This window comes from Lissotriton vulgaris, chromosome 9, assembly GCF_964263255.1.
Source record: "Lissotriton vulgaris chromosome 9, aLisVul1.2, whole genome shotgun sequence".
NCBI lineage: Eukaryota > Metazoa > Chordata > Amphibia > Caudata > Salamandridae > Lissotriton > Lissotriton vulgaris.
This window is the reverse complement of record NC_141697.1, coordinates 13,004,039-13,030,049: the sequence shown is the minus strand read 5'-3', so window position 1 is coordinate 13,030,049 and position 26,011 is coordinate 13,004,039. Positions and strand designations below refer to the sequence as shown.

At 46.7% G+C, this 26,011-nt stretch overlaps 1 protein-coding gene across 1 annotated transcript in view; it reads left to right on the top strand.

The window, feature by feature from the left end:
* TTC6 (tetratricopeptide repeat domain 6) overlaps positions 1 to 26,011 on the top strand; it is a 1,229,706-nt gene that overhangs the window by 459,133 nt on the left and 744,562 nt on the right. The window contains exon 16 of the mRNA XM_086936916.1: positions 22,135 to 22,255. Within this exon, the coding sequence (XP_086793042.1) occupies positions 22,135 to 22,255 (121 nt within the window). The remainder of the gene's footprint in view (positions 1 to 22,134; positions 22,256 to 26,011) is intronic.

The following is a 26,011-nucleotide window of genomic DNA, read 5'->3' as shown; positions in this document are numbered from 1 at the left end:
GGAGGTATTGCCATTGTAAATGACAATGCCTTTTATGAATGTGTTTGGAAAAGCTGCATGCGGTGCTTTAACACGCTCCTTGTACTTATAGTTCTTGCTTACGAAAAGAAGGCAGGCAGTAAAAGAGGCCTGGTTACTGCTAGAGTTGGTTCTCGTAAGCAATGACTGCAAGTACAAAGTGCATGTTTACGCACTTCTTGCAGGTTTTTTAAACTACACAAATAAAAGGTATTGGTATTTACAATGTCAATAGCTCATACTCTCACAAATGCGAGACATTGCATTGCAAATGCTCGTTTACTTACTGCGAAGTAGAACTACCCTTTGTGGAAAACAACAATCATGCCCCCAACTAGTCCAATCTTCAGCACCCAAACGCAAACTCGACCCAAAGTTATTGGAGCAATTTACATAAGCACCAGTTACGTTACACAAGGACACATTCATTTGGTAGGCCCGGGGAGATTAAATGATTTGCCCAGAATCACAGGATGTTAAGCCAACCTGTTGCCCCAGCTCCTACGTCGGCAGCTCTGGCCTTTATGCCACATTGCTGCTGTGAAGAGAAAGCAGACCTATCACCAAACACGTGGCTTGCTGCTGGAAGTAGCGTCACGGGGCCACAATTTCTGGTTTTGCACATGAACAGTGGTTCCCTTACTTGCTTTTTGTCTCCGAGGGTTCACTCCTAAAGTTACCAGTTTAGAAATGGAAATCGGAGACAACTTTAAGTCTCTTATCATCATTTACTTTAAAATCAGGCGGTACAGCTTTGTGCCACAATGTCAACTGTGTTGAGTTTTAACACAACATTTAAGGTCTGATTTTAAAATGAACACAATTATGTGCACTCATTTCGTACTCGGTAATATTACACATGGTAAATGCTGGCACAGTGTGTGCGGTATTTACCAGATGAGGTATTACTTTATCAGATTGAATTTGGCACCAATGAGTGTTAGATAATTCAGTAATATTGGGAGATCTCTCCAAAGGACAAAAGCATGAATAACACATTTTTACTATTTCTATGGTATTCTAGAGTTACAAATTGCTCCATTCTGCTCACTGAGACACCATATAGCAAACCTTTTATAAACAACCAAGAGCCGTTTGGGAGCTGTAGTCCGGATCCACCTCAATTAATAAAACTGCACCTAAGTTCCACGTTACAATGATTTGCATAGGAAACCCCAAGGGCGGTCCAGGTAGCATAGAGTCAGCTGGTATCCATCTGTTTAAATTAGGTGATCTTGTGAGGGCATGGAAACGATCTGTGACATGCTTTGATGTGCCAGTCCAGAATGTGTATCACTACCGCGAGCCATATAAAAGCCACCCTCTCGATTACTGAGGCACAAATTTTCAATAGGCCGGTCACACGAGCCAAATGTCATCAAAACTATGCTGGAGGGGGAGGTAGCTTCCTGTCTGTGTCAGGCGCGCCGCACGTCCATGTTTGAGGAAGGGCTCGGGGAGCCTGTCTCCATCCGAGTAAACCCCCATCAGTATTCTAACGGGGGCACGCATGCTGCGCTGACAGAGTAATGCACGCCAGGGCAAAGCCAATGAAAACATGGGCCGGGGGAGCTCGAGAACTGAGCGCTCTGCCCATGAATACAAACCAGCCGAACTCGGGAGAATATCCTGGCGTTTCTTCAGCACAGTCGCAACCATGTTTCATTTCTTATAATATTTGTTTTATTCCGAGTGAGGCACGTGTGAGGCTCAGCTTCTGTTTTGATTCAAGGAACCAAATCATTGGCTTAGCTTTGACTTAGCAATTCTTTTAACTCCTTCCATGCTCATGACGAGCTCAGCTCGTCATGAGGCACAGCGGAGCTGCACTCATGACGAGCTGAGCTCGTCATGAGCATGGAAAATCTGGGATCCCAGCACCGGGGGGGGAAACCCTTAGCAGCCATGGAGCTAATTATACTGGCCGGTGTGACTGCAGGTCTAACTGAAGGAAAATGCAGCAATTCATATTCCATTGAGCAAGGCACCAGAATATTCCTGTATTACCGGCTAAAAGGTGCCGGGAATACATGCAAATTTGGAACGCATGGCGATTCCTATGCTTGGATTATTCCAGCGGAAGCAGCAGTTTAAGTCCCAAGGTAAAGCAAGATGTCTGTAGGAAAAACCGAGAAGCGGCTGACAATATTGTTACAGCGACCTTGACATACTATTTCTTTTAAAAAACAATTGGAGTGACAAGATTGTAGTTAGGCTATGCTGGTTCCATTTTAAACAAAAGTTACTTATCGGATCAAAACCCAATAGTAAGCAGGCTAACAAAAAAAAGAGAAAAGTTAACCAATGGCAAGCGGGGGATATTATCCGGCAATAGGCAAAGTTTCTGCACCCATATAGATTACTACATTTCTTGGAGAGACAGCGCATGTGCGCTGCCTAGCCGAGACCTAATCAGACTCCAAACCTGGATGAACAACTGCATTCTCTGACCTTTCTACTTTTCGATACTTGGTGATGGAAACGGGCTCTCCCAAACCATTAGAGAACCTGAGTTTCTTTGACTTACTTTTCATAATACTTCCGGCGTTTTACCTTATTGCAATCCTGAGGATCCCCCTTCCCAGAAGAATCACCATTGTGATGGACCCTGAAACACTTTGACCAGAAGGGTGAGCATCTTGCAAAACTACAGCCACTGAGATACTATGAGCCCCTTTTCTAAAAATCTAAAAAACTGAAGGAGAGTTCACAATTTCGGGTACATTTCTACTTTGGGCTACATTACACTGTACCTCAATAAAATGATTTAACAAGGGAGAACTAGGCATATTATTAAACTCCTTTATAACTTCCAAATTACCATTACATCTCCCACAAGAATCAGCCGCAAAACCACCATAATCACCCCCCTGAATTCCAATACCTGCTACCCCATTATGGTAGTCAGGGATGATAGAGATTTTGTTCCAGTGCCCCTTTCTTCCTTTCTTTGACATAAGACAAGCGAGGTTAAATGCTGCACTCCCATTTTAATTGGGGACAAGGCATCTGTAGGAAGCTGGCTCTGTATATACTATACCGGAGTGAGGTATAGTGTGCACAGAGTCCAGAGGATCCCCAGAGGTCGGTAGAGGTAAAGTTAGATAGCTCCTCACTCTCTATTTGTGGTAGTGTGGGCGAGCAGTAAGGCAGTATCAGAAGATACTGTTAAGCATTTGTTGTACACACTCGATCAGCAAATGATTTAACACACTCAAAGACTGAACTTCAGACCAATTGGCTTTGTATAAAAATATTATTTTAAGTTATATTTTTTTCTAGAACCAAGCAAGCCTGGCACAGGTAAGTTGATAAATACTTTGCAGTAAATATACAGTTTGAAATGCAGTTGTAAATGTACTTTGAAATCGTTACAGTTTGAATTACTGGTAATGCAATACTGTGAAATGCTGTACATATACTTTGTATCGGCTTTGCAATGAAAATTACAGGTAATTTACTTTTGCGTTACTTTTGAGATTACTTTTTCTACTCCGTGTGATATGCCTAGATATCACGCTGGGACATTTCCTAGAGAAAAGGTGAGTAAAATCAGTGTTTCACAATTGTTATTTTTCTGGTTTCCATACAATTCAACTCCACACTTAGAACATTTTTCCGAGACAAACAGTCAATGGATTCCTACGGAGAGAAATTAAGTTAACGGTTACCAGGTAAGTAATTGGTCTTTAGAGTTGGGCTTCTGGGGTTAGAACAAGGGTTCCCCCAGGGTCAAGGATGCACTCTTGTTACACCCCCAGCGGCATTAGTGCGGCCGAGTGCAGAGTGCTGATGCCCAATGTTATTCAATGAGGGTTAAGGGGCCTCCGGTTGGTGGCTGCTGGCAAGCAGCCACTGGGTTTTGGGAGAAAAGCTCCTGGATTCAAACTCAGGGCAAATGGGGAAACAAATTAGCACCAAAGGTGCACCCTCAGCAGCACCGGGGCGGCTAGGTGCAGGGTGCTGTTTCGACGTCCGGCGCCCAGTTGGTTTCAATGGGCAACCTCCGGTTTGCAAAGGCACTGCAGGCTTGGGGACGAAAGTCTTCTGGGTGTGACCACCACTTCGAGAGCTAAGTTGGGAAGTTAGGGGTTGGCTAGGCACCATCAGTTTGGCCACACAAGGCCATTTATTTATTTATTTATTTATGGGATTTTTAATGCGCAACTAATACCCTAGGGTGTCTAGGCGCAATGAGATGCTCTAGGATACACAAAATTCAGGACAGGAACTTATTGATTAAATAGCCAAGTTTTCAGAGCCTTACGGAAGGCAATGAGTGTTGGGGCTGTTTTAATATACAAGGGGAGTGTGTTCCACAGTATGGGGGTCGCTACCAGGAAGCGTCTATCTCCCCATGTGGCCGTTCTTGTTCGGGGAACATGCAATAGGTGGCTTGCTGCTGATCTTAGATTCTTTCCAGGTATGTACACCTGAAAAGCTTCCTTTAAGAACTTTGGTCCAGTCTGATGAATGGCCTTGTAGGCGATGCAGAGAGCCTTGAATTTGATTCTGCTCTCCACTCTTAGCCAATGTAGATGGCGTATGGCTGCTGAAGTAGAGTGTCGCCAAGGAATATTAAGCAGAATCCGTGCTGCCACATTTTGCACGGACTGCAGTTTGTTCAGGATGTATTTGTGAGTGCCAAGGAAGAGGGCATTTCCATAGTCCAGCTTCGAAAACACTAAGGTGGTGATCAGTGTTTTCCCTGCCGAAGCGGGTAGGTATGGCATGAGTTTTTTTATTTTCTTCAGCACGAAGAATGCAGCAGAGACCACCTTGTTGACATGATAACCAAAAGATAGCCTGTTATCAAAGATCACTCCCAAATTCCTAACCTTGACAGCTGGAATTGGGGGGGAGCCCATCTGACTGGGCCACCAAGTTGGGGACCATTCGGGGGAGATCTTACCGAAAGTCATAACTTCGGTTTTCTCTGCATTAAGTTTCAGGCAGTTACTGTGCATCCATGATTGTACATCCAGTAACCCCTCCTGACACTTAGCTGCTACTACTGGACCGTTCTTATGCACCGCCAGCACAAGCTGGGTGTCATCCGCGTAGGTAGTTAATCGCATCCCATGTGATTTAATAACCCTCGCCAAGTCCGCAACATAGATATTAAAAAGCGTGGGACTTAGCGAGGATCCTTGAGGGACTCCACAGGGCAGTTCAGAAGTGGGCGAGTAGTAGTTGCCCAGTTTGACTGCCTGTTTGCGATTAACAAGGAAGGAGGCTATAAGGTCTTTAGCCAGATGACTAATTCCAAGGGCTGCGACACGGTCGACCAAGATGACGTGGTCGACCGTGTCAAAAGCAGCTGACAGGTCCAATAAGATGAGCACTGCAGCACCTCCCGAATCCATGGTCTCTCGAATTTCATCCGAGGCCTTTATCAATGCTGTCTCAGTTCCGTGTCCCTTCCGGAACCCGAACTGAGTGTCATCTAAGAGCTTATGTTGTTCAATAAACTCAGAGAGCTGTTTATTCATTATTGCCTCCACTATTTTGGCAGGAAATGGAAGGCAGGCAATTGGCCTGTAGTTGGAAGTGATGGTAGGGTCTAAAGATGGCTTCTTAATCAGAGGTTTAACAATAGCCTTCTTCCAGGTCTGTGGATAGACACCTGTCCTAAAGATGGAGTTGCATATGTTGGTCAGCGACTGGGTGACCACATTGTGTAATTGGTTCATTATGGTCGGAGGACATGGGTCCAACGGAGAGCCTGATTTAATTTTGCCAACAAGTGCGTTGACCTGTTCTTCAGTAGCTGACTGAAACTGAGTAAAAGAAGGGTGCTTCAGTGCTGGTTGATTAGTTAAATCAGCGGTTCTTCCTACCGGCTCTTTAGAAAAAGTGGAGTAAATATCCATTACTTTAGTAGTAAAAAATGTGGCTAGGGCGGTACAGAATTCCTGCGAGTTCTCTATTGTAGAGCCAGCTGGAGGACAGGACAGAGAGTTCACCACCTGAAATAACATCCTAGCTGAGTTCTGGGCGTGCTCAATACGACCAGTGAAGAAAAGATTCTTTTGTGTGGTGATAGCTTTCTTATATATAGCCAGAGCACTTTTGTGGCGTCATGGGGCGTCAGGTGCGGCGGTGCCTTTTGGGTTCGGATCTTCTTACACGCTCCTGGTCGCTGTTAGGGGGGGGGCCTTCTGGATTTAGGCTGCAGGCGTCGGCTGCAGGCTTGAGGCAGGTGAGGGGTCGCTGGATCTTGGTCAGGATCGCCGGGGTGACCTCCTCGTGGTGTTTGCCCACTCGAGCTCCGGCCGTGGACGGCGGGTACAGAGTGGGTCAGATTTGCGGTGTCTGGCCTGAGCCAGAGGTTGCAGGTAAAAAAATTCTGGTTGTCACAAGAGACAAAGTCTTCATGCTTGTAGGCAGGCAGGTCCTCTAGGGTTTTCGAGGTTGCTGGCTGCAGGGCACACCGGGATTTCACAGGACCAGGTTCAGGGTGGAGACCGGCCGGGAGGGATGGGACCAAGTCAGTGTGCATCTTCCTCTTGTTAGCTTCAGCATGGCTGTTCGGTTCTTCTTCTTTTCTTGTTGCAGGTTATTGTCTGAGAAAGCAAGTTTCAGGAGTGCCCCTAAATACAAAATTTAGGGGTGTTACAGATAGGTAAAAGGCAGGGACCAATGAGTCCCTTCCCTGGGGTGGGTGCACCCACTATTATGCCACACTCCAGTGGGAGGGGGCATGAGCATGTCCCTGGTTGGCTGAGTCCCCCATCTTCAAGATGGTAGGGACTGAGAGTTGTGCTTCTGCCCGCCTCCCCCACCTGAGGGGTGGAGGTATTTATTTATTTTATTTATTTCAAGGGGTTTATATAACTTTGCTGGACCCTGGAGTATCAGAGCGCTTTACAACAGAGTTAGACACAATAAGATAAAATAGCAATATATGCGGACTTAGCAACGGGATACAGTATTGCAAAAAGTATATGATAAGGGGGGGGGGAGTGAGAGACAGGTACAAATTAAAAATAGGCGAAACAGTTAACAGGGGAGAAGATGTTGATTTCAGACAGGGTGGGGGGAGGGTATAGGAGTAGAGAGAGTGGACATGCTAGGTACCCCAATATTTGTTGTGGAGAAGAAGTTTGAGTTCTTTTTTGAAAAGAGAGTAGGAGGGATTGCAGCGAAGGTTTATGGGGAGTGAGTTCCAAATGGTAGGAGCATTACCAGAGAATGCACAGGATTGAGTTTTTTGACAATTAAGTCTGGGTGGGATCAGGAGAAGGGAGTCGGTGCTTCTCAGGGGCCTGGTGCAGCCTGCTTATTTTAGTTTAGTTGCAAGGTAGGCGCGGGTGTTTTGATGAAGAGCTTTGTGGGTGATACAGGCAGTCTTGTAAGAGGATCTTCCTTCAATTGGGAGCCAATTAAGATTTTTGAGGACGGGCGATATGTGGTCAAATCTTTTACAGTCAAAGATAAGTCGGGCAGCTAGATTGAGGACAGATTTAATCGGTGCAAAATGGGTTTTAGGGGTGCCGGCAAGGGTGGCGTTAGCATAGTCAATCCTGGAGAGGACAATGATTTTGAAATCATCAGCTGGAATGAAGGGTTTGATTTTCTTGAGGTGGAGAAGGGTGAAAAGAGCGCTTTTGGCGGCATTATTAATGCGGGGGATGAGGTTGAGATTCTGGTCGATGCTGATGCCAAGGGATATAACAGAGTTAGAGGTGGAGAGGGAGCAATTGAGAGCTTTGATATCATTGATCCAGATTTGGATGGGTAGGGTATTGTTTTTCGGGGTGAAAAGAATGATTTCAGTTTTTTGGGGGTTCAGTTTGAGATGGTTTAGATGGAACCAGGCTTGTACTTTAGTTAGGGTGTCGTTGAGGTGAAGGATGTCATTGTGGGATTTGACCTTGTAGTATAATTGGGTATCGTCGGCGTAGAGGTGGTAACTAATTTTAGCTTGTTTGAGAATGAGGGTGAGTGGTTCCATGAAAAGGTTGAAAAGGGTTGGGGAGTGGATGGATCCTTGAGGGACCCCGAGTGAGACAGGTTGAGGATTAGAAAGGAAGTGGCTAAGCTTGATTTGCTGTGATCTGTTTTGAAGGAATGAGCAGAACCATTTGTGAACAGTGCCTTCCAAGCCAAATCGATCTTTGAGGGTGTTTAGAAGGGTGGGATGATGGACAGTATCAAATGCCGCCGAGAGGTCAAGGAGGATCAGTAGAGAGGATTCACCATTGTCAAGGGAGTGATGAATGTCATCTGTGATATTTAACATTGCAGTTTCTGTACTACAACCTTTTCTGAAACCTGATTGAAAAACATCAAGGAGATTGAAGTCGAGGATATGGTTCTCAAGTTGTGATAGGACACATTTTTCTAGGGCTTTAGAGAGGAAAGGAAGGTTAGAGATAGGGCGTAAGTTGTTAAGGTCATTTGGGTCGGCAGAGGTGTTTTTCAGGATGGGAGAGATTTGACCAAGCTGAAGGGAGGCTGGAACGCAACCAGTGGCAAGGGAGGAGTTGATGATATTGGTCCAAATAGGGGCAATGGTAGATTTGAGGTCTTGGACCAAATGGACGGGAAGAGGATCTTTGGAATGGGAGGAAGGTTTGAGTTTAGTCATGATGTTAATGAACGATGACACTGAAACTGGACTAAATTCACTCCAAGAAGCATTATTTTTAGTTATGAGTCTATTAGGAGAGAGGTCTGAATGCGCGAGAGCAGGAAGTGTAAGAGATGGGTCCAGGAGAGTGGGGAGAGTTGACGAAAGAGATAGAGGGGTGTTGGGGAGGGTGTTTTGAGTGTGGGAGGGTTGGAGAGAGGGGGAGGGAGGAGAAGAATAGTTGGCAGAGGTGGGCACATCTCTCTTCCTCATTTGTTTTTTCCCACCGGTTCTGCCACCCAAAGTGGGATCTGAACCAGTGGGGACCAGTTGCTGAAAGCAGCAAGTGGCCTGGGAAAGTTCACAAAGGCAGCAAGCCTTTGAAGCTTTCCCTTTGTGAACCCTGCCCATCCTGGGGGGGAGGCTTGGCACCGCGTCCCAGGATGTGCATTGTTTCAGGCCCCCTAGAGCAGCAGGTTTTCGACCCAGGGGTCCAGAAACACATCTGGCGTTGGCAGCTGAAAGCAGCCACTCAGCCTGGACACTAGCCGTGGGTTAGTTTTCAGGGGTATCTATAAGATGCCCTCTGTGTGCATTTTTCATTAAAACCCACACCGGCATCAGTGTAGGTTTAATGTGCTGAGCAGTTTGATACCAAACTTCCAAGTCTTCAGTGTAGCCATTATGGTGCTGTGGAATTCGTAATGACAAACTCCCAGCACCATATACTCTTAATGGCAGTACTGCACTTACAATGCCCTAAAATTGACTTAGACACTGTAGCGGTACAAGGCTCTTGCATCTGTACCCTCACCACTGGTATAGTCCACCCAACTAGAAGGGTGACTGATCTATGCCAGGGCAGTGGGTTGTAGCCATGGCAGACAGGGATGTGTGCCATGTCGACTCTTCACTTTTCTCTGCACCAAAACACGCAGCCTACAAAGGCAGTGTGGAGTGTGAAGGTACAGGACCTCTAAGGATGGCCCAATAAGTGCTTCAGCCCTTAGAGGCCTTCTCTGGTCACAGTGCCCTGGGTACCTGTGGTACCATTTACAAGGGGCTGATCTGTGGCTAGAAATGCCATTTGTATTTAGGCTTCAATGCAGCTTTAGGGAAAGAACACAGACCCTGGGTACCTGAATAGCAGGAGCCCATGGCACACCCAGTCAAAGCACATCAGCAATTTGGCAAAAAGTGGGGGCATTCAATGCAAGAAAGAGGGCACTTTCTCACAAGATCCTACACATGATCTGAGTTAGCCACTGATCTATCCAGCAAAGCCAAAATTGATTAGGGTTCCAATTCTAATAAAATATCTTATTGATACTCAAAGAACATACACAAGTAAACTTAGAAAAACAATGCAGTGTTATCCTGCCTTGCCACCCCATGGCCCCCGTCAACCCTGGCGGTTAATACATGGGTCCATGCTCTACTGAAGAGTACAGTCTCACACAAGAGCCTTATGTATGAGGTGAGTCAATTCCAGATATCTGAGTCTGTTACCCATTCACCTCCACCATGCATGACCCACCGAGACCTCATATGAGGGTGCCCTGGTTTCCTATCCCTAGTCAGCCACAGAGCAATCACCCCACACTTTCTCGAGCTTCTTTGGGCAGCCCTGACCTTCGAAGACTAATTTCTCCCTAACACATACCTATCCATCTCCGAGTCCAGTCTCACAGCTGAGGGCTCACTGCGCTCCTCTATCTTTGCATAATTTCCCTTTTTTTCCAGCAGAAAGCCATGGGGCTTTGCTGTGGCGTCTCTGTGGCCTCTGCAGTGTGCCTGAGTCGGCCCCCGGCTCTGCTCTGTGCAGGGAGATGGGACTGGGTACAGGAGAGAGATTACAGATTGGAGTCGGAGCGTAAAAGGACGGGGACTTCTGCTTCCTGGCTCCCCTGGTGGTTCTCCAGCGGCCCGTGCTGTATGGGTGCGAAGACACGCATCCATGGGCAGAGAGCAGCAAGACAGTGGCCTTAGTCGCATTGGCCTCACCAAAGTGCTGGTTGTGGATGCCAATGCAAAAAGAACAATTGATGACAGAGTGCAGAACAATGTCATACATTCACCCAGTACAGAGATCTGGGCCTAAATCCATCGTTTTTTGCTCACCATGCCATTGCAGTTTGAACTCAACCATATGCAAATCAGTCTTCATCCTGCACCTCATGGGAAAAGTCCAGCCAGAACTGCCAGGCCAGGTCCTCCCTGGACTGGATACAAGCATCTTAGGACCGGTTTCAGGGTTTCACCCCTCATCAGCCAGGATAGCTTGACTCCGGTGGCATAGAGAGTACGGGGCCCACCTCTGGGCATACCCGACCCTCGCTGGGTGAAAAATGCTAAAAGAACAATTGATGGACAGAATGCAGAACAATGTCATACATTCACCCCAGTACAGAGATCTATGCCAAAACCATTGTTTTTTTTGCTCACTATGCCACTCCAGTTTGAACCCAGCCGTATGTAAATCAGTCTTGACCCTGCGCCCAATGGAAATAGTCCAGCCCGAACTCCCAGGCCAGGTCCTCCCTGGACGGGAAACAAGCATTCTCGGACCGGTTTCATGGTTTTGCCCCTCATCAGCAAGGATAACTTGACATCAGTGGCATGGAGAGCACGGGTCCCACGTCTGGGCATACCCGACCCACTCGGGGTGAAAAATGCTAAAAGAACAATTGATGGACAGAATGCAGAACAATGTCATACATTCACCCCAGTACAGAGATCTGGGCCTAAATCCATAGTTTTTTGCTTACCATTTCATTCTAATTGAACCCAGCCATATGGAAATCAGTCTTGACCCTGTACCTCCTGTGCGCGGGATGCACGCGGGCAAAGCCCGGGCCAAGGGCTGGTCCGTCTGCACCCGTCAGAGCCTGAATGAGGCTGAGCTGGGCTGGGCTGGGCCACCCCCTAACATTGTGCTCCTGAGGACTGCTGTGACTTTAATCCAAAAAAGGTACTGTGAGCTACCTAGAACATTATTGAGAACCCCTATTATTTTCTTGCTGGTGAGCCTCCCCTTTTTATCTCTTGATTATTGGGGCAGAATGGGAAAGAGGAAGGTTGCCGGGGAGCTAAATAATAAAGAGAATCAAAAAGAAAGCTCAAAGCTTGAGCCTGATAGCGGGGCCTGGTATGCTTGATCGGATTGACGACCTTCTGATCAAATGCGGGATGCTCCTTTAGCCTACTGACACCGACAATGTATCTAACCGCAACGTCATTGCCTCACCTGCACTCACATCTACTAGCATCTTCAAACCAGGGCGCATTCCGAGCATGTTTAAACTGGCAACAATCAGGAAACAACATTGAAAAAAGAACCCCTAGGCAACTATAGGTCTAAAACTTAGTGATCTCCGAACATGGTATTAGAGACTATGTGTACACAATAATCTCATTACAAATTAATTTATTTAATACAAAGTTTTAAAATCATTCTAGTACGTGTATCATAATTTTCCTACTAACATACATAAAACAGCATCTCAACATAACTTACAAGAGACAGAGAGCAGTGAATAAACATGGAAGTATTAACAAAAAACAAAGAAGCAGTTCATCATGGTATATTATTCACAAAACTCCTTACATCAGAAACAATAGACATGTAAAACAGGTGGCCACATGACGGTTATTCTACACGCGTTTCGGCGTGCACTGCACCTTCATCAGGAAAGCCGCAATGATTCCTAAATGTGGAATTGAAATAAAGTCCAAATAAGATAAAGAATTAAAAAGACAATGACGTCCATTACAACATAAAATCCTTTGTTCTGCAAGAGTAAAGAAATGAGAATGAGTGGTGAGCTAGAGAAAGGCCCTTCACCTGAAACTTTCATTTATTGTGCCTAATATGAGTCCTAGAATAAGAGGAGTACCTGGTGCGAGATGAGGACATATACCCATTACCTGGCATGTAATAGTGCTACTTTTAAAGTGCTTAGGAGTTTAATTCCGCAATTATCCACGCACTACTACACAGGTATTTGTCCCTGTCTTAACATGTCTGTCACCAGTATCAGTGATGTCAGTGATATATAAAGTATCAGGATCTTAGCCATTCACTGAGGAGATTGTACATTTATTCAGTACTGTGATTGAACAGTTCACAGACAAGACTGTGTCTGTACTATTCAATGGGACAGCAAGCTGGATAATAACCAGCCGTTTGAGTAACTATCGCATCCTATAATGCCAACCTTATAAAGTAATATTCTGTTCCTCCATGTTGTAATTATTGCAGTATGTATCATTAGCGCATCCTAGGTAGCCCACTCCACGTGGCTTTCTATAATATAAGCAAGGACCTTGACAAGCAAAACCAAAAAACTCTAGAAACTTCTGTAAATTCCGGGGTTGAGTATAGGTTTAATGGATACGCAGTCCATAAACTGGTAACTGATCAGTAGGGTAGCAAGCTGTTCCCTCCCCAAAGAACCTCAAATGGGTGTCTAGAAATGCATTATTCGGGACTGACCTTTTGTTAGTAGTCAAAGAGATGACTTTCCCCTTTTCAGGCAAGACCACATTTTGATCATTCTCCAAATCCCATGTCACCCCGAACAGTATCAAGAGCACTAGAACCACAAAGGGGACACATAATATTTTCCTTTTGAGTGTTATTGTTTGCTCCTCATCAACAACCGGTCTACCAAAGGGATGCGTAATACATGATAAAGAGGGATGAAAAAGCAAATGGAATGTATAAGTTCCCAGTGTCCATCAGAGCCTCACTGGTACAGGCTCCTATTGTTCATCAAAAACATTGGCGCTCCTGAGCACCGGCCGTGGAGCTTGCTGTGTCCTCAGCTCAGGTTCCCACGTCGCCCAGGATAACGTACCCCCAAGGGAATACTTTCAATATATCCTGTCCAATGTTCAAACAGTGCACAAGTCTCACATTCAATAAACTAGCTCCGTTGGTACTGGAGCAAAATACATCTAACTTACACAGTCCATCTCTAACTAATCTGATTTCTCCATTAACGCACTGTTCCTCAGCTGAGGGTGTATATATACCTGGTGACCAAAACATTATTATGGCCAGGGAGCGTATTTATAGAAACAGAACTTTTTGTCGCACCTGTAGCCATCAAAAATTCCTTAGCTGGACCTTGCAGTTCCGCCATTACATAAGGATCACGCTGGTCTGCAGGTATCGGAACTGGTCCCCACTGTGTCCTAGCTATATGACATCCCTATCACTTCCTCCATATCATAATCATCATGGTAGTACTGTCCCTCACAAAGGTGATCAAAGTAATTCTTATCTGAACGACCCTGTGAGGCAGCAGCATTCTGTGCCCTATCAGCCCCACCGGTTCCACGACCCGTCCATGAAAACCTCGTCCTCTAGGGACCGCCGCCTTCTGCAAAAGCACGGGACACTTGCTACGCCAGTGACCCTCCTCCTTACAGTACACGCACTGATTTGGGTCCAAAGGCGTCATATTCGGCTGCTTAATGGTGCGTGGAAGCTGTCGGGCAGGACAACCACTTCCTCTGTCATTCCCTCTAAAAGCCTGTTGCAACAACACCTTTGTCTTTAAATCCTTATGCTTTTTCTCTGTCCTCTCCTTTACCTCGATATCCCTCATATTACTGTGCCATATTCAAAATAACAGAAGGGGAAGAGGTGGACCAGGTGCTTTCAGAAGCCAGCAATGAAGTCTCAAACTCAGGAAGCAAGTTGAAAACAAATCTATTAACAAACAACCAAACACCTCCCTCAATAGACAAATCCTTCCCACCGTAATCCAGAAATACATCCTCGAACCAAGTTAAAAAATCAGACAAACTCTCATCTTTCTTTTGTCAACAAGCCGTTAACTTGTCCCAATCAACTTTCCTCAGCGGAATAAGAAAATGCATATACGTGATAATGCGGCCTGGCAAAGCAATTTTCTCTGCTCTGGGCTTATCACCTGGCTTCCTTTACTGATCCCATTGCTGTTGTACGAAGGGCTCATAATCTTTCATCACACTCCAAACATCTTCCACACTGTAAATGGGATTATGACCACACTGCACAGCCTGATTAGCCACTATCTGTTTTCTTCATTCTCCACTTCAGACTGCACATACAGAACCATTCACTCTTTAAACTTTGTCCAATCTCCATCCCCAAACTTGCACACTCAAAGAAACTAGAGGATTAAAAATCAAAGAAGGAGAAGCAACTGAAGTGCTAGGTACAATCGCCACTGGCGAATGCACTGCAGTAGAAAGAGCTAGAGGCAGGGTTACCGTAACAATAGGTGTGAGAGGGGTGCTCACAGTCACAGTTACCATGGACGGCGGAGGCAAAGAAGGAGGAGAAGGATCCGAAGCTGTCACGACAACAGCAATAGATACAGGGATAGTGGACACAGCTGTAACGGGTGACTGTGATGACTCAGGAACAGTGGCATATGGGTTTGGGGGTCGATTACCTAATAACGCCTCCACAAAAGTTTCGTCTTCCTCCTTAGCTATATAAGACTTATCAATTTGCAACAAAAATCTCCTGTCTTCACGCTCAATTTCTAACTCCTGTTTCTCTTTATCATGAGCTCCAGCTTTCTGTGTCAGTGTTTGCATTCTCCCCTTTCTTGCGTCCCTCTCCATCTTTAATTGCCTTTGTCGGACCTCCTTCTGCCAAGTTCTAAGGGAATAGAACATTGACTGCCTACTTGTTTTTTTAAACAACTGTTCTTGCAAAAACCCAATCTTTTGCTCATCAAAAGTGCCCGCCAAAGGCCACTGCAACTTGCCATTGGCCCTCGAATATTTGTGCCATAACGCACTAAACATAATAGGGCCAAGACCACGTTTCACATACGCATCAAAATTTGGAGTGCCTTCTGGAGAAGCTGGCTGACTTTCCTCCGATCGAGCATCAGCAGAACAATGACAGCACAAGGAAAACAATTTACTAACACTAGGCATTCTCAAAAGAAAACAAGTTCACTATTTTATGCCTAGCAAAACAATTGCAATTATCTGAAAGACGTCCCTTGGCCCTACCAAATACAAACCATAATGGTACCATATCCACAAAGAACCAAAACAAACCCACCTGATATATGTAGGTCAAACAAATGTATTGTCCACTCACGGCTCTTCAGACCAAACGGTATGATCCAAGGGTTTTGCTGTTCAGGACTCCAGTCACGAAGACCACTGGGCGAGACACCGCCCAGCGGGATAGAAGGGGCAGCTGCGAGTATCAGGAACTCTTTCGTGCAGGAACCCCTGATCCGTCCGTCCGTCCCGACGATAGCCTTGAACTTCCCCCGTCACTTACCCAGTAGTTCCTGTTCGGGCGCCAACTAAAGGAAGGGGCCCGATTAGGGTCGCCCTGGTCACTCACGGCCGCCTCTCAGCCTTCCATACAAATGAAGAGTCAGTCAGACAGTGGAGAATACAAACTAATATATGTGTATTCAGACACACTCAAGCGGAGCCCAGTCTAAATCAAATCAGATGTTTGATAAGCATGACTACTCACCCGTAAGGGTCTAAAGGTGCTGGGGGAGGGTTCGCAGGTTCCAGTCCATCAAGAAGGGGGTCTGTCGAAGAGCCAGGTTTTGAGGTTTCTTATGAAGATGGGGAGCGATATTATCTGTCTGAGTTGGAGCGGAAGATCTTTCCAGGCACTGGCCGCGCAGAAGGAGAAGGAGCGGCCTCCCTATCTGGTCTTTCTGGTGCGGGAGACCATGGCGTAGGAGAGCTGGGCTGATCGTAGGGTCCTTTGGGGTGTGTGGAATTTGAGTCGGCTGTTCAGATATGCTCGTCCGGTGTCGTGGAGGGCCTTGTGAGCATGGGTTAGCCTCTTGTTGGTGACTCTAGCTTTGATGGGGAGACAGTGGAGTGTGCGCAGGTGCTGGGAGATGTGGCAGTGGCTTGGCAGTTGGCAGGTTAAGGACCAGCCTTGCGGTGGCGTTTTGGATGTTCTCTAGCTTGCGGTGAGGTTTTTGTTTATTCCGGCATAGAGTGTGTTGCTGTAGTCAAGCCTACTGGTGACCGGGGCGTGAGTGACGGTCTTTCTGTGTTCGAGGGGGATCCATTTAAAGGTCTTACGTAGGAGGCGGAGGGTGTAGAAGCAGGAAGACGAGACAGGGTTGATCTGTCGGTCCATTTTGAGCTCTGAGTCCAGGATGATTCCCAGGTTGCGGGCGTGGTCCGTGGGGGTGGGTGGGCTTCCAAGGGCAGGGGGTCACTAGGTGTCGTTCAAGGCATCTGGGTTTGGGCCCATGATGAGTACTTCTGTTTTGTTTGCGTTTAGTTGTAGGCAGCAGTTTTTCATCCATTTGGCGATGGCTTCCATGCCTTCTTGAAGGTTATGACTGACGGTGTTGGGTTCGTTGGATAGGGAGAGGATGAGTTGGGTGTCATCTGCTTATGACACAATTTTGAGTCCGTAGGTTCTGACGATGGGGGCGAGCAGAGCCATGTAGACGTTGAAGAGCGTCGGGCTGAGTGAGGACTCCTGGGGAACTCCGCAGCTGGTAGGTGTAGGGTCTGAGAGAAAGGAGGGAGTCTGACCTGCTGTGTTCTGCCGGAGAGGAAGGAGCGGATCCAGTCGAGGGCCTTGTCTTGGATCCCTGCGTCGTGCAGTCTGCGTATTAGGATGCGGTGAGAGACTGTGTTGAACGCCGCTGAGAGGTCGAAGAGGATGAGGGCTGCTGTTTCCCCTTTGTCCAGTAAGGTACGGATGTCGTCTGTTGCTGCAAGGAGGGCAGTTTCCGTACTGTGTTTTTTTCTGTAGCCGGATTGGGAGGAGTCTAGGGTGTTGTGCTCTTAGATGAATGTGGCGAGTTGGCTGTTGATAGCTTTCTCAATGACTTTCACTGGGAATGGGAGCAGGGAGATGGGTTTGTAGTTTTTGAGGTCGGTGGGGTCTGCCAAGGGTTTCTTCAGGAGAGGGTTTATCTCAGAGTGTTTCTAGTCGTCAGGGAATAAAGCGGTTGCCAGGGAGCGGTTGATGGTGTGGCGGAGCATGGGTGCGATGGTGTTGGCGGCTCTGTTGAAGATGTGGTGGGGGCAGGGGTCCGTGGGGGCCCCTGAGTGGATTGACTTCATTGTCTTCAGTGTGTCTTCGGAGGTGAGGGCTGTCCAGTCATCAATCGCTGGTTTCCGGGTGTCGGGGGTGGTTGGTGAGGGTTCAGTGTGTTGGTTGTCTTCGTCGAAGTTGTCGTAGATGCTCTTGATTTTGTGGTGGAAAAAGGTGCTGAGTTTGTCGCTGAGGTCTTGTGAGGGAGGGATGTTGGTGGACTCGCTGTTGGGTTGGGCGAACTCATTGATGATGTTGAAGAGTTCTTTGCTGTTGTGTGCATGAGTGGAGATTCTGTCTTCAATCTCCTTTTTCCTTGTTTTTTCTGATGAGTTGGTGGTGGGCGTTTGAGGCGGCTCCGACGTTGTTGTGGGCTTCAGTGGATTTGGTGTTCCTCCAGGCCTTCTCGAGGTGGTGGCAAGTGTGTCTGGACTCTCGAAGTTCGGTGGAGAACCAGCTAGCTTTCTTGGTGTGGTTGTTCTTCTTGAGGGGGGCTATGGTGTTGGCACTGTCAGAGATCCATCTGTGCAGTGTTCGGGCTGAGGTGTTGGCGTTGGCGTTTTCCGCGATGGTTGGGGTGGAGTTGCTGAGTGATGAGGTTAGCTGGTCGTCAGTGATTCTGGTCCAGTTTGTTCATGGGAGCAGGTGCTGGTGTCTGTGGAAGGTGGGTGTTCTGAAGGTGAAGTGGATGCATCGATGGTCAGTCCATGGGAGTTCGGTGGTGTGGCTGAAGGTGATGGAGTTTCCTGTTGTGTGTCCTGCTGAGTGCGTGGGTTCGGTCACAATCTGGCGGAGACCAATGTTGTGGAGGTTGTCCAGGAGGGATGTGGTGCTGGGGTCCAGTGGGATGTCGAGGTACAAGTTGAGGTCTCCCAGTAGGGTGTAGTTGGTAGACGCGATGGCCTGCGGGGAGATGATGTCCGTGATGGAGTTGGCGAAAAGTCTGCGGGGTCCAGGGGGCCGGTAGATGAGGGTTCCACGGAGGGTGGAGGTAGGGCTGGCTAGTATCTTGAAATTAAGGTGTTCCATCAGGTCTGTGGGCTCATTGGGAGTGTGTTTTTGTGGACAATGGCGATTCCTCCTCCAGGGCGGGTGGGGTGGTCCTTCCTGGAGATCTTGTATCCTTGGGGAATGGCGATGGCGATGTCTGGTCCTGAGGTGGTGTTGGTCCAGGTTTTTGTAAAGAATGCTACATCCGGGGTAGTGCTGTTGAGGAGGTCCCAGATTTCAGTGGCATGTTTGTGGAGGGATCGGACGTTGAGGAGGATGCATTGCAGGGTCTTCAGTTCAGTTGTGTTCTTGCGCTCGGTCAGTGATCTTGGAGGTGCTGCTGGTGTGCCGGCAGCGGTGACAGCTGACAGGTCCGTGGGTGTTGGCTGGTGATGCTAGCTTGCAGTTATTGTTGCGGCAGAGATCCAGGGTTCCTGGTGCTGGTCACAGTCGGGTCGCAGACGGGCGCAGACAGGCTTGCCTTGGGCCCCCCGGTGGCACGGCCACTCAGTGGCCGCCATTAAGTAGGGGTCGGGTAGCGCTGGACAGCTGGGAGGCAAGAGCGGAGCTGGATTGGGCTGGTGGTCGCACTGGTCGTGCTGGGGGGAGGGGCCGCAGGGGCAGCAGCGGCGGGCAAAAATGGGCTAAAAAAGGCAAAAAGAGAGAGAAAAGTGCAAATAAGGCAGTAAAAGTGCAAGAAAGAGTGGAGGATGAGGGTAAAAATCGAGTGAAAAACGGAGGAAAGACACAGGAGAGTGAAGGGGAGAGCTTGAAATGAGGGGAAAACGACAGAAAATGGAGGTTAAGACCCAGAAGGAGAGTGAAGGGGGGAGATAGAAGTGAGGGAAAAAACGAGTAAAAAAGGAGAGAAAAAGCAGAGCAAGAGAATGGAGACCGAGGTCCACTGGACCACCAGGGATGAGGCACAGCTGAAACCTTCGGGTGGAGGAGGGCCTCGAACACCAACACTCGAGAGTGCAGGGGCTCGGGGGAAGGCCTCACTTAATGGTGGAGCTGCGAGGGAGGGAGAGCAATTTCACTGACAATGAGTCAGTGGTCTTGCCCAGTCTCTTAGGAATGCTGCAGAGGGACTGACAATCAAAAGCATACAGGTACATATTATACTATTTGTAACTGGATTAAAACACGCCCGTAATGGGATTTTCCACGCAGATGCAGCTCGACAGTGGGACAAGTGGGAGAGGACATTTATCTGGTGGGAAGGTGTGCAGCACATGAACAGTGTATTCATTAACAAATAAGGTTTCATCATTCTGGGAAACGAAACCTAACGGGGGCCTTTTCTCAGAAACAAACAAAGGTTAGTTTCACTCACGCATCCAAAATGGCATCTAAACCCAAAATGGTGCATAAAGCGATGCCTAAGCATGAATTTTCTGTTCTACCACCACCTCCTGGCTCTGTTGCACTCACAGCGGTGGCTGGATGGTGTTCACTCGCGCCGTGTATTCAGGAGGCCCTCTGTGGCGGCCTGGCTCAGTGCGGTTCCCTTGGTAGTGGACGAACAGGAATCAGATGTAAGCCCCAGTGAAAGGGGACACCTGCTATCCCATCTGCCGGCCCAACGTCCTGGGCAAGGCCTCCCAGGTCACACAGCAGGCCCGCTCCCCGTGCAAATCTCCCCGTTGCTATGGGCAGCCTTGAGGTGCAGGCCACCTGGATCGCAGCAGTCCTCTTCTGCCTATGGCTTTCCCGGTGCAGAGGCAGACCACAGTAATTACATCAGTGGTGTCTCATCTGCTCCGCACTCTGGAGGATCACGCCATCAGGTTAACCATACGTGGATGGCGGAAAGACGATGCAGATCATGAGTCTCCCAATGGAGTTCGGCTAAATTCTGTCCTCCATCTTGGCCGAGTTGGCCACGCCCCCCTAAACCCCCTCCTCTGGTTGATGTATATCAAGGAATTAAGTTGCAGTCTAGATATCCCTGATTGTTTAGATAACCCCAGTGGTTTGTCCACCTTCTTTTAAGTGTGTCATAAAAGAGGGAGTTTTCCATTTACGCTGTTCATCTAGAATGCGCACAGAAGTCAGGAAGGCCTCTGTGAATGATTATACGTTGCACATTATTAGGCCTCTGGTTGATTCAGATTTGGTCTCAATCAGTTTTCATAGACATTCGCTAACAAGTCTGAGATTTAATACTTTGCATTTTATGGTGACTTTTCCAACACCAATTTTATATGATGTGTTTCTGCCCTTCTACTCAACGCCCTTTGCATTTATTGTTCTTCTATAAATATGATGTTTCACCTCAACATCGCTTCCTGTGGCCTATTAAGAAAGAGGCAAGCTGTAGGCAGTGTAGGGAAACCGCGGTCTATAATCAGTCTTTGCCTGCGATGCATATATGTTCGGCCCTGGTGACATTTTCACTGTGTGTTATCAAACTACAGAAATCGTTGTGATGATCTTCATGTTTTAATCAAGTTTATAGTTTTATTGGTATTCTGCTGTATATGTGTATTTTTCTGATTGCAAATGTTTTCAGGATTCTTTTATTGTACTTTCATGGTTGATGTTTGCACCAGAATAAAGTAAGACTTGATTGCATTATATACAAACATAAAGTGATGAAGCCAAACAATTCTCTCTCTGTGGAAAAAGCACTCCCCTCATCGAGAGCTAAGCACCAAACACACAATGATTTATGCTATGAAACAAAGCCATAACGAGGGGCTTAGTCAATGTTTGTTGCACTGGAAGGTGATCGCATCGTGTCCACAGGACTAGTAAAGGCAGCGGAGGCTGTGCTCAAGGCGAGGCGCATTTGGAGGAACAGGGTCAGTTGAATCTCACTCTAACAAATGAGGTCCTCCTTTCTATGATTCAGTTGAGTTACGATCATATTAGGCCTCGGTGATTCAGGAAAATATTGAGAAAGATCTCACAGATTACGGTGTCTTGAAATGATCCTTGCTAGCTGGAGGCTCCAAAGTATTCATGAACCAGTGAACTCTGGTTGTATTGCATGCCTGTTAGTCCCTTTCCCCAATCCTCGCAGTGCAGACCGTGAGGTTGTTACAGTACCTATGGGCTGTAGCTTTGCTTTCTGTTCTCAGACTTCAAGTACCTCAAGGTTTGAGAATTTGTCCAGCACTTCACCTACCTGTGATTACCATATACTCTTGCATGGTCGTCATTTTCATGTGTATGCATCAGCTTAGAAGCTTGTAGACATCTTTAGACAATGTGCAAAAACATAAACCTTTTGGCCATGAAGTATTATGACTTCCTCTTTGAAAGTCACCTGAAGGCTTAGCAGTGACTCTCTGTCTCTGTCTATCGGTGCAGGGCAAGGCAGGGGCGGATGACATCATTGCGGTTTGGGGATACAGCACTGTGGGTACCTCACTTTCTCAAACTCTATCTTTGCACGTTGAGCTTAAGATGTGCCCCATTTTCAGGAAGTGTGAAGTCCTCTCCTCTCTTCTAAGAGCCTCAATATATTTTTTCATTTCCTTCTGTCTTTCAGTCCTAATTAATGACGGCTTTGAGAATCTCAACTCGTTCCTCCATCGTGGGATTCTTTATACAGATCTAAGTCTGTGGGATGAAGCCATATGTGACTTTGAGAGTGTTCTTGAGCTGGACAGGTAAGGTATGGCGACTAGGATATTGGCCTAGTCAAGGCCCGTGCTGCTCTCCACTTGGGCATTCACAGAGAGATCTATGAGCAACCTAGGTTGGAAGAGGGGGTCTTGGGCACCTTCCCATTACTGCCTGGTAGGGCACTCAGATAAATGTCCATGAACAATTACAAATGTGTGGCGCAATGGATTCATGGTGAGGGTGTAGTGTTTACTATTTCTGCTGCCTCAAACCATCTAGGTGTGGTGAGAGGTTGAACCAGAGCAACCAGAGAGAGGGAGGTGTAGGGGAATAAGTCGGTAATGGGGTCGAGTAGGATCAGAAAGTGCTGGAGAGACTGTTGCGTTGTGGTGGCTTGAATGCGATGTGGTAGTATTGGGCATGAGGTGCAGAGGGACCAATCAATGGGTGTGTGGTGATGCAGTGAAGAGGAGTGGAGTGTGTGGGGAGAGAGAGTTTATGGTTTGTGCATTATATGGACAGATGGACTGCAGTTGGAAATTAGATGCAACGAGGGATGGATGGAGTGGGATTGATTAAGAGTGGATGGTGGATTCTCCAATATTGGATCTTTTATATATGTACATGCTTGAATCATTCCTCATTGGCAGCCTGGGGTTCCCTGGTTCGCTATCATCACAGTATACACTGTAAAATATGCAGCATACTGTATACAGTTCAAAAAAGGCCATAAGCCTAAAACAGCCTAGAATCTGTAGTAGTATATCTACCTCAGTTGAAGTATCCCAAACCTCAGCCAGTGAGGCGGAAGCTTCAGCTCTCTTAATCCCCCTAGAGGCCACAAAAGCTCAGATGTCTACTGCAGGTCGAGTGTGAGAACATCCACTGCCAGAGCGCTTCTCTGACCTTTCAATGAGCCTGAGATTGTTACTATATTGGTCTGCCCTGGATTTGCACCGGCCCTGTCATTAGCATTGTAGGACTGTGAGTTATTTTTAGGGTAGATTGCTCTACTTTCTGGAACAGGAAGACCCTTTGATCTGACAACCAACTATCATCATGACTGACCGAGGAAATAAATCTCTATTTAAACCTTGTTCATCTTGTGAAAACAAGATTTACATTGATGACCCACCCTCAGTGTATATATTGCGTCTACCCAAACCATAAACCATCAGAATGCAATATTTGTAGGTCTTTTCCAAATAAAACACTGAAGGACAGAGAAAAGAAGTTGCCATTATTACTTATGGATAAAGAGAATTTCCTCACTCTAAAGCAGATGCCCACTCTTCTGGGAAGGGTTCCTTGAAAGGTGCCCCACCAAGCACTTCCACAAAGGTGGCGCACAAGAGGAGGCTCGTACAGTTTCCTGAATATGATTTATTTGGTATAGCACTTACATCCTCCTCCTCTGGTGATAACCCAGCTAAAATATGCAAAAGACTCATCTTCAAGGGAAATCTTGACAACGAGACAGTTGACTAAATAAATTCCATCGACGATGATGAGACTGTCGACGATGACACCTTCAAAGATGAACATACTGTCGATGACAAAGACTCTGTCGAGAATAAAGACACCATCATCAACGACGATACCATAGACAATGACCATCCCGTTGATGACTATATCATCAGCAGTGACCATACTATCGAGAACAACCATATCATCAACAACTACTGAGTAACCATCAACAGCAACAGTTTGGATGGCCACACAGTCAACAAAAATCATAGGTAAAGATGTTTGTTCACCAATCATGGTGACAGCTTTACCTTTGTTTCAAATACTGCAGTCCGATCAAGAAGGCAAGGCTCGTAATTAAGACCTGCTGACACCTTACAGCCCAACACAATTGAATGTAAGATATGTTACCGATTTTAGAAAGGAAGAAATGGAGGACAAGGATACTTAAGTGAATATGTTTGCCAGCAGGAGTATATGTCTGACAGTACTCAAACTGGCATGAGACAGAAACCACCAAAATATTGTAAAGAATCAGATGTGTCCAAGTGTGGATGGCCTTTTTAGCAACACTGCACCAGCCGATGGATGCTTTCACTAAGTTGCTACCACAGCAACCAGCCGATAATCCTAAAATGGGGCCACCTGCTGCACCCATTCTACCACCTCCTCCATCTGCTCCATTACTGTTTTTGCCTCCTCGATAGCCATCGCTGTTTCATCCTCCTCCTCCAATGTCAAGGGAACTATCTTCCAGATCTCTTCATGGAGAGGACATGGATGATGTTTACTCTAATGGTTCTGTACATTCTTATCTTGATGAGGAAGAAGGTGAGCTTCCACCAGACGATGATGGAGAAAAAGTTAATGGAGGGAAAGTTATTGTCCCACGTGGACATGATGACAAGTCAATTCCACAGTATTATACAGATGAAATCTCTAAATGTCATTAATTTTATGAGGGAGCTGCTAAGAAAGTCAAGCTAACAATTGTAGGAAAGTGCCCTTTTTGGCATGGTTACCCCCCACGGTTTGCCGGATTCTGATGCACTTTGACTGAATGTGTACTAGGTTCCTGTTAGCCAGGTTCCCATGCCTGTGTTCTTTCCTAAAATTGTACCTTTATTTCCACAAGTGGCACACCTCTGGCCCACATATATGTCCCTTGTAAAAGGTATTAGTGGTACCAAGGGCATTGTGACCAGAGAGGGTCTCTAAGGGCTGCAGTGTGTATGATGACACTCTTAGAGACCCCTCACCAAACCATGCACACTGCCACGCCAGCCTGCGTGTGTGCCAGGACTGCCAGCACTGCAAGAGGCAAAGGGTAGGTCACCCCTACAGCAGTCCATAAAGCCCTACCTCCTGTGAGGGCATAACTGCACGAGCAGATGTGCCCCTATCTTGTCTAATATTAAGGAGAACAATGGTCCATAGGGTTAAATTTTTCACAAAGCAAATGAAAATATAGACTCCAATCAGTACTATATTAGCAAGTTTTTCAGTACCCAGCCGGGCCTGAAATTTTATTAAAGTATAAACACAATTAAAAGACCACCAGAGAGGTCTAATGCAAAAGCTGATAGGGTACAAGCCTGTACCTATCCAGAACACACTCGAACAAGGTTCGGGGGTGAGAGGGTAAGCGAAGAAAAGAGGGTAAAGAATATCAGGCAAAAAGAACATGGGAGCCAATTGTCCCTTGCATCATTAGCACATTTGCAAAGCAAGTTCAGACAAACAGTTCCTGTAACAATATTGACACAATGGGAAAGTTACAGAGCTGAAAAAGTGTCGACGGCGTTTCGATCCCTGGCTCCTAGTGAACTGGGATCATCATCAGGACTTTAACAATATGTTGCCTGTATGTACTTTTTAAAGAAACCTGTTGAAAATGGAAAATTGCAAGATGGGAGAAAAGAGAAAGGAAAATTCTTGTTTAAATACAGCACTTATTTCAGGTACTATGCACTTAGATTCACATGGTATTCATTTGTGTCATGCCAAGGTGTTCATGTTGAATTCATAATCAAGTATTCCAGTGTTTCAATCTCATGCTTTCCGAGAGGGTGCAAAAAGGATTTAAGCTAAAACCGACTCGAATGATTACACCGTGAGCCTGTCGACGCTGTCGTGATTGTGGCTAAAGTGTTGTTTCCGAGATTTAGAGCAGTGGTGACGGATCCATAGTGTTCCAATCTCATGCTTACAGAGACAATGCAACCGGGTTAAATTAAATGACTCGATTTGCCACGCTGTCTTGTCTGTGGCTAGAGTGTCGTTTCGTGATTGGGGCTGTGGTGACTGCGTTGTGAGCATGCACAACGTGGGCA